Source organism: Artemia franciscana, chromosome 16, assembly GCF_032884065.1.
Source record: "Artemia franciscana chromosome 16, ASM3288406v1, whole genome shotgun sequence".
Taxonomy (NCBI): domain Eukaryota; kingdom Metazoa; phylum Arthropoda; class Branchiopoda; order Anostraca; family Artemiidae; genus Artemia; species Artemia franciscana.
In genome coordinates this window covers 6756537-6774598 of record NC_088878.1, presented here as the reverse complement: position 1 = coordinate 6774598, position 18062 = coordinate 6756537, and the positions used below count along the sequence as shown (strand labels likewise).

The window sequence follows — 18062 nt, the reverse complement described above, 5'->3', positions numbered from 1 at the left end:
ACGTTGGATTCCGAAAAACAAACACATTGTCCATTCTGTAAATGTACCGCTAAGTGAACAACAGCTGGACTTCGTTCACCTGTCGGAAATGAAAGAATTTGCCAAACAGCTTCATTACTGCTTATGTATCTTCCAGCCAGATATTGTACGATTTCATCGATATCACTGATTTCGGACTGCAAGCCAAAAACTGCCATGACGCTGCCTTTGTTGACGTATTTCTCCTCTCCCCAGTTAATTATAAACATAGGTTGGGTGCACCATTTTTGGTTTTTCTTAGAAAACCTCTCTTCTCCCCTTCCCAGTTAACTCTAAACATAGGTTGGTTGAACCATTTTTCGTTCTTTGAGGAAACTGCCCATCTCCTCTCCCTATTTATGTTGTTTTAGAAAACTGCTTCTCTCTCTTCTTAATTAAATCTTAAATACTGTTTGGGTGAAGTATTTTTCGTTGTTTTAGAAAACTGCTCCTCTCCTTTCCTAATAAACGTGCCAATTATTGGATTTCATAACCATGAGTTAATCTTTTATTGAAGACAAAATTATTATCCGAAAGTTCCCGATTTTAGTGATATCTTATATCCATCAGTATTTCAATTACATCATTGAAATTTTGTATAAAATTTTGTACATGGTACTGAGTTCGAAAATACAGTAATAATTTTTTACGCCACTTTTGAAGTTGTGGACAAATGCGAAAGACAATTTCGGTAATAGGTCTACGGCCCAATTTAGGGACTGGAAAAGTATTATTAAGCTCCTATATCTACCCCGTTCTTCCTTTCTTCCATGTCGCTTTCCTTTTGTCAACTGGACAGAATTTTATAGATTAAAGCCTAATAAAGTATATTGTAAAATGTGATCCACTTCTTTCGTCCAGTTCACGAACTACCATGGCTGTCAACTGGAAAAGAATGACCTGACAATAAAAGGACATAATTTTGTAGGCAATTTCTGAAAACAAGCGTACGAGGCTATGGAACGTGTACTTGAACCCTAAAGCGAGTATATTCGATCAGAATTAGTAGATTTCATGAAAATTGCGGTGTTTGCTTCGAAATTCTGGAAAGCTGTTTTGTTATGCAGCTCGGGGAAGGAATTGGAATTTCCGAAAATACCTTTTTTTGTTTGTTTTAGGGGGGGGGGGTTGGTAAACGAAAGAGAGAGCTACCAAAAGCAGTTATAAGCATTAAGATAATTTTCTATTTAGTAATAACTATTAGTAAATACTAATATTAATAAACCGGTATTTATTTCCTAATATCATCTCTCATAGGGCTGGATCGAGACAAGCTGATATGTTTAGCCCTACTCACTGGCTGTGATTACACAGAAGGAATTGAATCTATTGGGCCTGTCACAGCCTTGGAAATATTGTCAGAATTTCCAGGTCATGGAATAAACTCCCTCAAGGCTTTCAAATCATGGCTGGAATCCCAGAGGAGTAAAATAGCTGTGAATGAAAATCGAATCAGGAGAAAGCTGAAGGAAGTCAAGCTGACGCCAGGTTTGTTTTCATTTAACTGTAGATTCCACTAAAGCACCACTATGATTCAGCTTCAGGTTCATTAATTTTTCTATCATATATACATAGCATGCTAAATATACAAATATCTGGCAATGAGACAGGCTCGTTTTGCACAGATAAAAAAACTAAAGAAACAAATGGATAATCGATCAAAGTAAGACATGACAAAGAAGAAAAAATAAAAATAATAGACGTAATATTAATTATCACGCCATAGCAGACACCTCACCTGACGATACACAAAACTGAAAAAAAACCACCCGATGAAAAGACTGAAAAAAAACAACCAAAAATAAAAAAAAATTAAATGATAAATAGAATAATTAATAGCTATTCAAAAGGAATGATCTTAACCTATTTTCTGAAACTCCAAGCGATAAATCAAAATCGAAACCAGCCTCATATCGGTTCCATGCAGCAACAATACTATTTCTAAAAGAAAAACGGGTCCTCTATAAAATTATCAATGGTTTAGTTTCCTGGTGTTAGTTTGAAAATTATCCTAGTGTAGTTTGCGTATTTTGCGAGTTAAATTGGAAGATGGCACAGCAACTGGAATTTATCTTGCATGCGAATTAATTCCATCACTTCCTCTTTTTAATCACCATCATCTGCATTTATATATTTTTTACGATAGTTTCGTTCACGTTAATATTTGAGGTCAATGCTTAAGATGAACTCAAATACCTGTCGATGGAAGGGCTCTGCTACCCCTATGCCCCTCCCTCTTTGTGCTAAAGCGTAGCTTGGGCATTGCCAAAGGCTAATCAGCGTTCCAACTTGTTAGAACTGAAAACTAAAATTAATGTAGCAGACCTTCCTGAATAAGGTACCTTTCGTTTCATATTATTTTTAATAACATTTTATTTATGCTGTATACATAATTTTCGTACTTCTTACTTACTTTATATATTATATATTTGTCTTACTATTTTATGTTTTGATTTTCTTATGATTTACAAAAGTAACGTATTGTTAGAATGAGACATGAAAAATAAGGAAATAAAATAAGAATTATAAATAAGACCTAAATAAGAAAACAGAAATAAGAATTTTAAGATTTCAAACATAGATTTCATTATATATTAGGTTAAAACCTAAGAGTGAAGCCGGATAGAAAAGCGTTTGCTGTCTCCTCAGCTTATTCCTCTAAATGCAGAATTGTTGCTTAGACCTTGCTTATAACTAATTAGAATACAGCAAAAATAACTTACTGATCATTTTAGGTTTGATTACTAAATTGAATTTAAAATTTTGAAATTACAGATTAGAGTGTTGGAAATTTCTTTTACCGTCAGTAAGGACCCTATAGGTTCAGGAGTCAGCGATCTGTTAAAACCGTGAACCTTTTTTTCATAGTTTCCAGGTCCCGGCTTGAACTCCCTTAAGGATTTTAAGTCATGGTTGGAATGACAGAGGAGTAAAATAGCTGTCAACAAAACGGGATTAAGAAATAGCTGAAGGAAATTAAGCTGATGTCTGGTTTGTCTTAATTAGCGCTATTTTCTTTCTTTCAGTTTTTACTTTTGGGAATCACACTCTCTCTCTCTCTGAAGATGTAGTAGAAAATGCTGAGCTAGACATATTTTTTTCTTTTTTATAACACTTTCCTTTACTCTTTGTACTGTAAGTGTTAATCTTTCTTGCGATTTTTCTTTAATTACTTATATGAAAGTAGTTTTTCACAAACAAGGGTAAAGAGGGTCGTCAAAATAATAGTATTCTATACTATTTAATAAGAGGTTCGAACTTAAAAGACAGAAACGATTACCTTACATAGGAGGGAAAACAGTCCCCTTAATATGCTCCTCCTAAAGTTCAAGTATTACCTGCTCCTCACTGAAACTGTATTAGAATATAGCATGTGTATATATAAATATATATATATATATATATATATATATATATATATATATATATATATATATATATATATATATATATATATATATATATATATATATATATATATATATATATATATATATATATATATTATATATATATATATATATATATATATATATATATATATATATATATATATATATATATATATATATTACGACACGATGTATTCGTTATGATAGTTGTTTTCAAATATCGTCTAGCCGCATATCTCGCTTGTGCTTTGTTTTCGAGTATCATTACTTCATACTTTTTTCCATGCCTTTTACTTTAGCTGTTCGAAAGCATTCAAAACCATATGTTCCTATTCCTATGCCCACTGAAATGTCTAAAACTGGCATAGTCAATGTCTTACTATTTAGATTAAAGTAACAGGGTGGCAAATCAGCAATGTCTCTTGAATTAAGAAAATTGTGTCGTGAATTCAATTCCTCCTTCCTGCTTTTATTCAACCGTAATTTTCTGAAATATCCAGACTCCCCAATGGCGTAGTCATCGCTTTATTATCTAGTTTAAAGTCATATTTTCCTTTGCAATTCAATATGATTTGTACTGTTTCTTGTTCCATGTCTTTTCTTTAGCTGTTCAGAGTCATTTTTCATGTTGTGAAATTTTTCACGTGCCATAGATACTAAATATTAATTCCTCTTTCTATCCTTTACAGATACTAAGGTAACACGCTCCTTATTCAATTGTAATATTCTGCAAAGCAGTTTGTCACCTTGGGTAATTTTGTATGCGTCATAGATACTTAAAAGGATATGACAACTTTTAGCGCGGAAATGATGTAGTTTATGCTGTTGAAATGGGCTCATAAATATGAAGTCATTCATATGAATGTTTTCCAAATTTTAGGCTCGAAACGAATTTCACATAATCATTGGGTTATTCTTTAGTTTTAAGTCATGAGGTGTGAAATCAGCAATTTCAGTTGGATTAGGAAGTTTCGGCATGAATTCAATTCTCTCTTCCTATCAATCCTTCAGAGAGTCATACATTTTATAAGATTTGTAATCTCGTGTGATTCGTTATCATTCTCACTATTGTTTCTTTTCTAAGCGGAAACTTCGTTTACGATTTGATGTGATCGTCGCTGTCGCTTGTCTTCCAACCGTAGATTTGCTCATTTTCATTCATCATTACCTCAGATATGTTTTTTCCATGCCTTTGGTTTTAGCAGTTTGTATTCATGCATAAGGCTCCTTCTGATCCTTCTCTGTTAAAGATATTCATAAGACAAGGTGTGAGACAAGGTGGAATCAATTTTCAAAATTTGTATTGCTGATATTTTAAATAGTCTTCCAACAACTTACCTTTTAGGTAGTTCAAATGTGTCATATCTTGCTTATGCAGACGATATTCTTCTCATTAGTAGAACTAAATCTGGGCTTTTGACTTCTGTTCGTTCTATCTCTACTGCTTTCTCGAATGTAGGTCTAACCCTTAACCCTGATAAATGTGAATTCCTTCATTTTGGTCCTTCTCCTAACCAATCTTCTAGACTTAATTGTTCTGAATTTAGAATTCCGTGCGTGACTTCTTTAAGGGCATTATTATTACCCTTACTAACAATTTCTCTTTTGTAATAAAATTGTTTCTGATGCTAAGGTAAAACTTCAAGTTTCAAAACTTCAAGTGAGTTATTCTAAAATTGTTGCGAACAGGGGGAAATACAACCGCAAAGCCCTTTCACAAATTTATTCTTGCTTTTGTGATCACTCGGTTTTATATCTTTCTGGATTGTATCCTTCTCTAAAAAGAAAAGATTTAAAGGCTCTCAAGTCATCTTATTTTTGTTTCCTCCGATTGTTGTTGTATCTTCCACCCAAGAACAGTGATATGGTAACAAATTTCGGTGCTCCAGATTTATTAAATAAGCTTAAAGTGCTACACCAGAAACTATCCGAATCGATACATTTTACTATTAACCCTTTTCATGGTCTTCTAAAATGTTTTCTACAGTAATTTAATGTGTTATCAGAAGTTTTTTGTGTGTGTGTGTTTGTTTTATGCTCCGCTGTATCAAGTGGGTCACAATTAAATTATTATTACTATTATAATCTTATGTAATTTCTTAAGACTTCATAGATACCAAAAGACGTCTTTTCCAGCTTCTAACCACAGATCGCTGTTCAAAATTTCCGTTTGCAATTCAATGTCATTCTCCCTGTCGTCTGTACCATGCCCTTTACTTTAGCTTTTCGGAAATGTCTTGTCACATTTGATAATCAGGGTTGTTGGGCAAAATTTCTTCTTTTTGTTCAGACTACGTATCATTTTCAACTATTGTCAGTTAAACAATGCCGTTGTTTGTGCTTTGTTTAAGCAAACAGTTCTTAAATTAGAAGTAATGTCTTTGTAAAATTACAACTTTCTTTTCTTAGTGTTTGGTTACTGTTGGCCCGGTCTCTACATCTTTTGGTGCTAGATGTGATTCTACCAGGCTTGCCTTAAAATTACATCCTTTATCAACGTCCTTAGAATTACGAACGTGCTTAATTATTGCTATTCCTTCACTAACAGTTTAATAGTATTTGATGCAGTATCAGGTTCTTCGTTGACGTCTTTACATGCTCCAATCTCTATATTTATAGCTGTTCAAACGCTTGGAGCTTTAATAAAATGTTGAACGTCTCTATTTACTGATTTTTCTGCGATTGGATCTTTAACTTTTGCCTCGGCTTGTAATCGCCGAGCGTTTTTTTAACAAAGGCATGGTAAGCATTGATGACCTCACCCATGTCAAAATCCCAAACATAATCATCATTTTGAAATGCGATATTTGTTTCTTCTTCTTTTTGCCCTTTCAATACTTCAGACAATTTTTCAATGCCCTTTGCTTTAGCTGCTCTTATTGGTCAAGTCTCATTTGATGTTCCAGGTTCTTCCTTTTAACCCATTTTGAAGTTATGTTGTTCTGGTGATATATATATATATATATATATATATATATATATATATATATATATATATATATATATATATATATATATATATATATATATATATATATATATATATATATATATATATATATATATATATATATATATATATATATATATATATATATATATATATATATATATATTTATCTGTTGCATTGAAATGCCTTCGATAAGCTCTTTGGGCTTGAATTATTGAGCCTTGATTTTGATAGTAAAATTTTATAATTTATGTACGTTGTACTGAATTTCTCCTGAACTAATTTCCGGGATCTGGAAAAAATAAAAATATTAAGAAAATAAAGAATATTAAGAAATATAAAAGATATTGAAAAATAAAAAAGGTTAGTGACTTTAGGCCCACCTTTTCTAGAGCTGTAAGTATTGTTTGCTCAAGTCCTGTTTCGCTTTCTTCGGTATGCGAGAAAAAAAACAACTACAAGGCTCATGTTATCATAAGATTTTAAAGTCAGAAGGAGAGAGGCTAAAGATCCCGTGGCTCCATCTGTTTTTTTTTATTACCCTGGAATTTGAATGTTGTTTCACTTTGTCCCTTACATATGCAGTTTTCACTGTCTCGAAATTTAATTTTTTTTCCTTTCATCTTTTGTTTTGAGTTGTTTTCTTTTCAGTTGAAAAAAATGCGTAAATTTGAACCACTCAGTATTAATGTTTATTGTCTTAATTTACGACTTATATATATATATATATATATATATATATATATATATATATATATATATATATATATATATATATATATATATATATATATATATATATATATATATATGTATATATATATATATAAATATATATATATATATATATAGTTAGACTCCTTAAAACTAATAAAATGTGTGTATATATATAATATATAACAGTAGAAAAATATAAAAAAAATGATAAAAAATGAAAAGAATTGTCGAGGTTCTCGTTCTGAACATGATAATTCTGGTGCCGTTACAGCTTGACAACCTACGAGACTATAATCACACATGACTTCCCTTTGAGAGGTAAAAACACTCGTTCTGAAAAGATTCTCGTTATAAAGAGGATAATTCTGGCGCCTTTACAGCCTGATAACCTACCAGACCGTAGTCACACTTTACTTCCTTTTGAGAGGTTAAAATACTCGTTCTGAACAGGTTTTCATTCTGAAGAGGATAATTCAGACGCCTTTACAGCCTGATAACCTGCCAGACCATAGTTACACATTACTTCCTTTTGAAAGGTTAAAACACTCGTTCTGAACAAGTTCTCGTTCTGAAGAGGATAATTCTGGCGCCTTTGCAGCCTGATAACTTATCTGACTATAGTCAAACATTACTTACCTTTGAGAGGTTTAAACACTCGTTCTGAAAAGGTTCTCGTTCCGAAGAGGATAATTCTGGTGCCTTTATAGCCTGATAAGCTACCAGACCATAGTCACATATTACTTTCTTTTGAGGGGTTAAAACACTCGTTCTGAAAAGGTTCTCGTTCTGAAGAGGATAATTCTGGCGCCTTTACAGCTTGATAACTTACCAGACTATAGTCACACATTGCTTCCCTTTGAGAGGTTAAAACACTCGTTCTGAAGAGGTTATCGTTCTGAAGAGGGTAATTATGGCGCCTTTACAGCATTAAAACTTGCCAGACTATGGTCACACATTACTTCCCTTTGAGAGGTTAAAACACTCCTTCTGAAGAGGTTCTCGTTCCGAAGAGGATAATTTTGGTGCCTTTACAGCTTGATAACTTACCAGACTATGTCACACATTACTTCCCTTTGAGAGGTTAAAACAGTCGTTCTGAAGAGGTTTTCATTTTGAAGATGATGATTCTGGTGCCTTTATAGCTTGATAAAATACCAGACTATAGTCACACATTAACTCCCTTTGAGAGGTTAAAGCACTCGTTCTGAAGAGGTTCTCGTTCTGAAGAGGATAATTCTGATGCCTTTACAGCTTGTTAACCTACCAGACTATGGTCACACATTACTTCTTTTTGAGAGGTTAAAACGCTCGTTCTGAAGAGGTTTTAGTGCTTGTGACACCGTTTTTTCAGGGCGATAAGACAAAATTAAAGGCAGACTGTTCTCCCTGACCACCTATATACGGCCTTGGTAACATATTTTTCTGGCCCCCAAAACAAAGAAAATAAGAAAGAATAGAAGAAAAGAATCAATAATTAATAACAGAAGTAAAAAAAAAGACCTGCAACTGTTCAAAAAACAAAAAGAATTTGTATTTTCTTTCGTTGTAGTTAAATGCTATATTGATAAGATCCATGTTACTATAATTGATATGCTATAATAAGATAAATGAGTTTTTAGTCTTCTGTTCCAATGTTTTAAAAGGGAGGATCTGAAACTGAATTTGACATTGCTCTTCTTTACTTATTTAAAAATACGCGTTCCAGGTCTTTCCTGACTTACCAAGGCTGAACAGCTGCTGACGAGTTTTTGCGCCGTCCTTTGCAAGCCAGTGTAGTACTATCACTACTACTACTAATAACGTACCGCAGCACCAAGCCGCCTGAGGCCAACACAGCTACGCATGCTCCTCCTCCAACCCAATCTATTCAAGTCTTCCCTTTTACATCCTCCCAGGAAGCTCTCATTTCCTTCACATCTTTATTTATGACATCCTCCCACTCCAGACAAAGGACCTGCTTTCCGTTTAGCCCCAGGCTGATGGTCAAAAAGGACAATCTTTGGCAATCTGTAAACTGTAGTAGGCTTTATAATTTTTATTTTGAAGAGGTATTGGTGCTACCTGCGGCTACTCTACACTATAATAAGCCAACAGTTTTTTCCGCATTTTGTAATAATGTACATTTTAAATGGTGGTTTACTCTTTTAACTTCTCCTGTTTTTCTCGGCGTACCGCACAAATTTTTAACCGTTTTATAGATTTTCCAAATGAAGTGGTTGTTATGGCTTACTTGCATCCTGAAGTTGACGAGTCCGAGGAACGATTTACTTGGGGTGAGCCTAATGAATCTGCACTGAGGAATTTTGCACGCGAAAAGTTTGGTTGGTCGGCCGAAAAGATTGATGAACTTCTCGTACCGACCTTAGCAAAATGGAAGAATAAACAAAGCCAAATGCGGATTGATTCCTACTTCAGTGTCCAGTTTGGTAAGCTCTTTAAACTGTTTTCTTAAGTCTTTGGCAGGCGTCCACTTTGTTTGTGTCTTGCAGTTTGTGCAAGTTTTGTCATGTTAGAAACATCAAGAGGCTAGTTAATACTTATCAAAGCACGAAGGAAATGTGAAAATGGAATCTGATTGTCATAATTTGCTGAGTTGATTATCAACCTAGTGGATCAACTAGTCTTCAAGTAGATTAACCAAGCTGAATTATCAATTTGGTGGTAGTGAGGAAAGACTTGAGAGAAGCCTAGAAAGATAGTCTCTGTGAAGCTGGCATAACTTTTTCAGATTTGTATAAAAATGATTATTTTCACTCCTTGAGCCTATCATCCATCCTAGATCATTTAATAAATTAGGAAAAATGGATACTCCATTTTCAATGCAAAAGACTCCATATGCAGTTATACAGTTTTAGTAGAAACGGGCGCCATATTAAAGAAAAAGAAAACTGGGTGAAAACGAGCAAAAGTAGACTAAAACAAGAGCTAAGAGCTCATATGGCACTTGTGACGAGGCAAGAAGAGCTAAGAGCTCATATGGTATGAGCTCTAACAAAATTCTATGAATCAATAGATTGCTTTAAAAGGAAAATCAGGAATGAAAAATTAAAAGGAAATTTTAAAATTCATTAAGATCCGATCACCCACTCGTAAGTTATAAATACCTCATTTTTTCTAATTTTTCCTCTCCCTGTAGCCCCCCAGATGGTCGAATCTGGGAAAACGACTTTATCAAGTCAATTTGTGCAACCCCCTGACACGCCTACTAATTTACATCGTCCTAGCACGTCCAGAAGCACCAAACTCGCCAAAGCACTGAACCCCTCCCCCCAACTCCGCCAAAGAGAGTGAATCCAGTATCTATGACATTTGCTAATTCTATCCACCAAGCTTCGTCCCGATTCCTCCACTCCGAGTGTTTTCTAAGATTCCCGATTTCCCCCTCCAACTCTCCCCAATGTCAACAGATCTGGTCGGGATTTGAAAGAAGAGCTCTGAGACATACATTCCTTCTAAGTATCAAATTTCATTAAGCTCCGGCCACCCGTTTTTAAGTTAAAAATACTCAATGTTTCTAATTTTTCCAAATTAACACCCCCCAGCTCCTCCAAAGAGAACTGATCCGTTCCAATTATGTCAATCATGTATCTAGAACTTTTGCTTATTTCTTCCCATCAAGTTTCATCCCGATCTCTCCACTCTAGGTGTTTTCCAAGATTTCTGTTTCCCTCCTCCAACCCTCTATGTCCCCGGATCTCGAGTCGAAAATGGAGCATCTGAGACACAAGATCCTTCTATATATCAAGTTTCATTAAGATCTGATCACCTATTCGTAAGATAAAAATACCCCAATTTTCACATTTTCCAAGAATTCCGGTTTCCCCCTCCAACTCCCCCCAATGTCACAGGATCTGGTCGGAATTTAAAATAAGAGCTTTAAAGCACAAGATCCTTCTAAATATCAAATTTCATTAAGATCTGGTCACCAGTTCGTAAGTTACAGATACCTCATTTCTCCGAATTACCCCCCCCCCAACTCCAACAAAGAGAGCGGATCCAGTCCGGTTTTGTCAGTCACGTATCTTAGACTTGTTTGGGGGGAACTACCCCCTCCCAATGACGCTGGATCTGGTTGAGATTTAAAATAAGAGATCTGGGTTGCGAGGTTCTTCTTAATATGAAGTTTCATGAAGATCCGATCACTCCTTCGTAAGTTAAAAATACGTCATTTTTTCTAATTTTTCAGAATTAACCCCCCCCCCCCCCAATAGAGCGAATCCGTTCCAATTATGTCAATCACGTAACTAAGACTTCTTCTTATTTTTACCATCAAGTTCCGTCCCGATCCCTCCACTCTAAGTGTTAAGGAGTTTGGGAGTTTGATCCCCCAAACTCCCCCAATGTCACAAGATCCGGTCGGGATTTAAAATAAGAACTTTGAGACATGATATCCTTCTAAATATCAAATTTCATTGAGATCTGATCACCCATTCGTAAGATAAAAATACCTCACTTTTCTAATTTTTCAGAATTAACAGCCCCCCCCCCCCCAAATACCCCAAAGAGAGCGGATCCGTTCCATATGTTAATCATGTATCTAGGACTTGTGCTTATTTTTCCCACCAAGTTTCATCCCGATCCCTCCACTCTAAGTGTCTTCCAAGATCTTAGGTTTCCCCCTCCCAGACCCCCCCCCTAGTGTCGCCAGATTCGGTCGGGATTTAAAATTAGTGCTCTGAGACACGATATCCTTCCAAACATCAAATTTCATTAAGATCTGATCAACCGTTCGTAAGTTAAAAATACTTCATTTTTTCTATTTTTTCCGAATTAACGGGCCCTCCACTCCCCCTCCAGATGGTCAACTCGGGAAAACGACTATTTCTAATTTAATCTGGTCCGGTCCCTGATACGCCTGCCAAATTTCAGCGTCCTAGCTTACCTGGAAGTGCCTAAAGTAGCAAAACCGGGAACGACAGACAGACAGACCGACAGAATTTGTGATTGCTATATGTCACTTGGTTAATACCAAGTGCCATAAAAATATGGGATCGAACAGCATAAGAAGGTGTAGCCTTCATTTAAAGGTGTAGTTGTCATTGAGAATTAAACAGACTGTTAATATTTGAATTTGTACGGATGAAAAGTACTGTCAAATTTAACTAATTAGTTTTGCTTATTTATTTTTCATGGTTCAATGGCAATACTGACGAAAATGTGATACTGCCCTAAAACTGCAAAATTTTGAAATAGCCAGAATTCTTTTTGGGAAAATCTTAGTTTTTAGGCATGAAAAGACATAAGATGGATCAAGAGGATATTTTTTTCCTATTTTGATGTCCTTCAGTGGCATAATTTGCTATGGGTCAGGGAGGCAGCTCTCCCCACCCCGGTACTCCAGTTTCCCTCCCCAGGTAAAATTAAGTTTGTCAAAAAACTTGTCAAAAATAAGACAAACCTAAATCTATATATGTCTAGCATCTATTGTATATCTTTGTCTTATGTTAATATATGGCTCATTTTTCAGTTTCCACAGTCATTTTCACGTGATTTGGGAAATTGGCCCCAATTTCCTCCCTCCCCTTCCTCGGGATTTTTACGCAATTGCGCCACTGATGTCCTCGGTACTTCAATAAAGAAAAATACATACTTAACTACAGGAGATGTAAAATAATGAAAAGCCAGGGTTCGTCGCCTCTTACCTCTTTTAGCAACACTGAAATTCAGTCTGCTGCCTCTTATCTGCCTCGGTATTGTTCGATTAGGAATCTCAAGAGAATTGGAGCCAAACTAATCCTGTTCATACCCACTTCAAAAAGTCATAAACATTATTGTAAAAAGATTCTCCAAAGAAGATTTAAGTAAGTCATAGTTATAATATAGGAAGATGAATCTTGAGTAACTAAATTGAGATTCTGGTTTTGGGCAACAAAATCTAGGAAATCTAAGCAGTGCCAATGGGAGAGGAGTAAATGCCCCCTCCGTAAGTTTTAAAAAGTATCTTCTTATGTATTGTAACCTTTTTTAATCGAAAAAATCCTTGCTCAATGCCCCCACATTTTAGGGAATTATCACCACTGAAATGGTGAATCTATCTCCAGACCTTGGTTTTGTTGGGTAAAGCTGCTTCTGTCTCTAGACGCACTTTATACTGTCATAAGCTTAGGACATGCAACATCATTGGTTGTTACTAATCTTATGAAGTAATGCTGTCCCTGGAGAATTATGATGCTGTTTGGGCTAACTAAACATGAGATAGTTTGTACATTATTACCAAGACTAACGGCAAATCACCTAACATTTAGATTAAAAGGAAATATATTATTATTTTAAGGAAGAGATGTTTAAAGACATGTGAGATTTTTGGTTTGTTGCCTTTCAGCTCTTGTTCATTACGACGGACTGTTATTCTTTTACCATGGACGTAAATCTGTTATTCTTTAAAGGAAGACGTGTTTTAACACATTTAAGACTTCCAGTTTGTTGTCTTTCACTCCTTGTTCATTGCCATGGACTGTTATTCTTTGAACATGGACGTAAATATGTTTTTCTTTAAAGGAAGACGTGTTTTAAGACATGTAAAACTTTCAGTTTGTTGCCATTCACTCCCTGTTCATTACCATGGACTGCTTGATGAATAGAGGAATGCGTACGATAATTTGTTTTTTCGAGTAAGTTCAAATAATATGTAAATTATTATAATGATATGTATCATGATATTTAAGTATAATATATTATTATAATAATATGTAGGCTTCCTTGTGTATAAAAGATTACAGGCATCCTTAATTGAGTATTTGCGCTTCTGAAGTTAATGGTAAAGAATCAGGAGATGTTACTTCAATGAAACCTGGGTATCCCATGTAAAGTATCTATAGCCTAAGTTTAAACTTAAGGGAACGTTCTTCTTTTACTGTTGATAATTCGTTAATTTGAGGAATTAGATAGAAGCAGACTATTTATCTAATTTAGCTTACAGCTTCTTTGTGTGCTAGTAGATAATAAGCCAGTTGGTGGAACTTGTTATTCTTTTTTTTTCCTTGTAAAAAAAAAAAAACGCTTATTCTGCAATGAATGGCTAAAGACGCATTGAATGGCTTTTTGTCAAATTTTCAAGATTTTACTAAAAATCTTGTGACTCAAAAACGATCCGTTCTTTTTACTGGCTTATAAATATCACACGGGGGTTATAAACCAATCAGATTTTAAAAAGGTGGGGCTTTTCGTCTCTTAAAAATAAAATAAAAGTTTGATTGGCCTACGGAAACACATTTGGCTTGTTTTGCCTGCGTGCGCTTTATAATTGAGACTCTGCTTTATTTATTAGGTTCACCTTAATTGAATACTGAGACATCTTTATCAAACAGTTCGTGATAACGAACTGTAGTAAGGAGCGACCCGGCTCAATAGTAACCAAAACTCTAAAAAATTTTGATATCAATAGCTACATCAAAAGAATCGCATTTTAATGCTGATTTTAAATATATAAGTTTCATCAAGTTTAGTCTTACCCATCAAAAGTTACGAGCCTGAGAAAATTTGCCTTATTTGGGAAAATAGGGGGAAACACCCCCTAAAAGACGTAGGATCTTAACGAAAATGACACCATCAGATTCAGCGTATCAGAGAACCCTACTGTAGAAGTTTCAAGCTCCTATCTACAAAAATGTGGAATTTTGTATTTTTTGCCAGAAGACAAATCACGGGTGCGTGTTTATTTTTTTTTATTATTATTTTTTTTTTCTTTACCCCAGGGGTCATCGTATCGACCAAGTGGTCCTAGAATGTCGCAAGAGGGCTCATTCTAACGGAAATGAAAAGTTCTAGTGCCCTTTTTAAGTGACCAAAAAAATTGGAGGCCATCTAGGCCCCCTCCCACGCTCATTTTTTTCCCAAAGTCAACGGATCAAAATTTTGAGATAGTCATTTTGTTCAGCATAGTCGAAAACCGTAATAACTATGTCTTTGGGGATGACTTACTCCCCCACAATCCCTGGGGGAGGGGCTGCAAGTTACAAACTTTGACCAGTGTTTACATATAGTAATGGTTATTGGGAAGCGTACAGACGTTTTCAGGGGGATTTTATTTTGTTTGGGGTGGGGCTGAGGAGAGGGGGCTATGTTAGAGGATCTTTCCTTGGAGGAATCTGTCATGGGGGAAGAAAAATTCAATGACAAGGGCGCAGGATTCTCTAGCATTACAAAAGAAAACAATGAAAAATAAACATGAAAACGTTTTTTCAAATGAAAGGAAGAAGTAGCATTGAAACTTAAAACGAACAGAGATTATTACGCATATTAGGGGTTCTAAAAATACTTTAGCATAAAGAGCGAGGTATTTAGGAGGAGATAAATACCTTGCTCTTTATGCTAAAGTATTTTTAGTAATTTCAACTATTTATTCTACGGCATTTCTGATTCAGGGGTCATTCTTAAAGAATTGGGACAAAACTTAGGATTTAGTGTAAAGAGTGAGGTATTAACGAGGGTACAAACCCCCTCGTATACATAATAAAAATATAAGGTTGTTACGTAAGTTAATTCTTAAGTTACGTATATTTTTACTAATAAAAACGTTCGTTAAAAATTAAAAGTTCTAGTTGCCTTTTTAAGTAACTGAAAAATTGGAGGGCAACTAGGCCTCCTTCTCCACCCCTTGTTTCTCAATATCGTCTGATCAAAACTAAGAAAAAGCCATTTAGCCAAAAAAAAGAATTAATATACAAATTTCATTTTAATAATTTATGTGCGGAGAGCCAAAACCAAACATGCATTAATTCAAAAACGTTCAGAAATTAAATAAAAAAAACTAATTTTTTTAGCTGAAAGTAAGGAGTGACATTAAAACTTAAAACGAACAGAAATTAATCCGTATATGAAATGAGTTGGATTTAGTGTAAAGAGCGAGGTATTAACGAGGGTACAAACCCCCTCGTATACATAATAAAAATATAAGGTTATGAAAGTTTGTTACGTAAGTTAATTCTTAAGTTACGTATATTATTACTAATAAAAACGTTCGTTAAAAATTAAAAGTTCTAGTTGCCTTTTTAAGTAACCGAAAAATTGGAGGGCAACTAGGCCTCCTTCTCCACCCCTTATTTCTCAATATCGTCTGATCAAAACTAGGAGAAAGCCATTTAGTCAAAAAAAGAATTAATATACAAATTTCATTTTAATAATTTATGTGCGGAGAGCCAAAACCAAACATGCCTTAATTCAAAAACGTTCAGAAATTAAATAATAAAAAAAAAACTAATTTTTTTAGCTGAAAGTAAGGAGCGACATTAAAACTTAAAACGAACAGAAATTAATCCGTATATGAAATGAGTTGTCCCCTCCGCAATCCTTCGCTCTTTACGCTAAAGTTTGACTCTTTGCCACAATTCTACTTTTTAAAACAATTAAAAGCTTTAGCGTAAAGAGCGAGGGATTGCGGAGGGGACAACTCATTCATATACGGATTAATTTCTGTTCGTTTTAAGTTTTAATGTCGCTCCTTACTTTCAGCTAAACAAATTAGTTTTTTTTTTTATTTAATATTCATAAGCCTAGACTACTGCTGCTGTTTTATGAAGGCCGGTCTAGTTATATCTTTATGTCAATAATCTTATACTACTACTGTTATTTATGTTGACTAGTGCCAGCCATCTAAGGCATACGTTCCATTGGATGGGTGAAACTACCCTCCCCACTTCTATTAGAAGCTCAGCATTTGACAGGCTGTAATATTTCCCAAGCTCACATCAATTTAGTATTGGTATATATTCCTTTTAATTAAGCTTTACTTCTTCTGTTATTTATAAAACTCGTTCCGGTATTTTACCACTAGAGCCTGAAGTAGCGAACACTTCTCCTCACCCCCTCCATTTTGAAGTTTTTCCTTTGACTACCTTCCAAGATATCGTCCATATTTAAATTAATTTGATGGTTTCACCCTAATGAGATAAAACTTTTTTCTCTTGGCGCCTTGCCAAGAGCTCCTTGTTCTATAGAAATATTCTGGGGATAAGTGATCGGTATTCGTTCAATGTATGATTACGAAGGTGCATGGAGAACAATGGTAAGCATTGAATTTAGAATCAGTAAAACCGGAAGAAAGGATGCACAGTGAATCCTCAGGCTTTACCGATCAATACAGCAGCACTGAAGCAATAGATCCATCTAAGCCAAAATCACGAAATGTGCGCTTAGTTTCATCTTTTGGAGGTTGAACATTTATTTAGCTTGACCTGCAAATAGTAATATAATTTGCCCTGATTTTTCAATTATATTTTTCTCTGTATGTGTATCAGTTTTATGTCAAAGAGAAGACTGATGCCAGTTAAATTATCTCCATCTCAAATATTGTTTTCCCTTTTTTTTGGACATCGTTTTATTTTCCGTGCATTGCTCTTGGCTTGTTTAGCTTGACCCGCAACTAGTAGTATAAGCTGTTTTGATCTTCTGGTTGCATTGTCTTTGAATGTGTATCAGTACTATTTCGACGAGAAAACGGCTGCCAGTTAAATCATCTCCCTCTCAAATATTGTTTTGCTCGATTTCTTTTTTGCAAATATTATTCATAGTTTTATTTTTCGCATGTCACATTTGATGTGTTTAGCTTGATCTGCAACTAGTAGTACCAGCAGCTCTGATCTTTTGGTTTATTTTTTTTTCAGTATGTGCATCAGTACTATTTCGACCAGAAAACTGTTGAGAGTTAAATCCTCTTCATCAAACAGTTCGTGGTAACGAACTGTAGTCAGGAGCGACCCGGCTCAATAGTAAACGAAACTCTAAAAAACGGAATTTCGATGCTAAAAGATATATCAAAAGAATCGGATTTTTATGCTGATTTTGAATATATAAGTTTCATCAAATTTAGTCTTTGTCATCAAAAGTTAAGAGCCTGAGAAAATTTGCCTTATTTGGGAAAATAGGGGAAAACACCCCCTAAAAGTCATAGGAGATCTTAACGAAAATCACACAATCGCATTCAGCGCATCAGAGAACCCTATAGAAAAAATTTCAAGGTCCAATCTACAAAAATGTGGAATTTCGT

General features: G+C 34.8%; 1 protein-coding gene across 3 annotated transcripts in view; it reads left to right on the top strand.

Moving 5' to 3' along the window:
• The window catches only part of LOC136036978 (DNA excision repair protein ERCC-5-like), a 244159-nt gene that overhangs the window by 138304 nt on the left and 87793 nt on the right, over positions 1-18062 (top strand). For all 3 annotated transcript variants that reach the window (XM_065719381.1, XM_065719380.1, XM_065719379.1), the window contains exons 10-11: positions 1276-1506; positions 9277-9504. In XM_065719381.1, coding sequence (XP_065575453.1) covers positions 1276-1506; positions 9277-9504 — 459 coding nt within the window. The remainder of the gene's footprint in view (positions 1-1275; positions 1507-9276; positions 9505-18062) is intronic.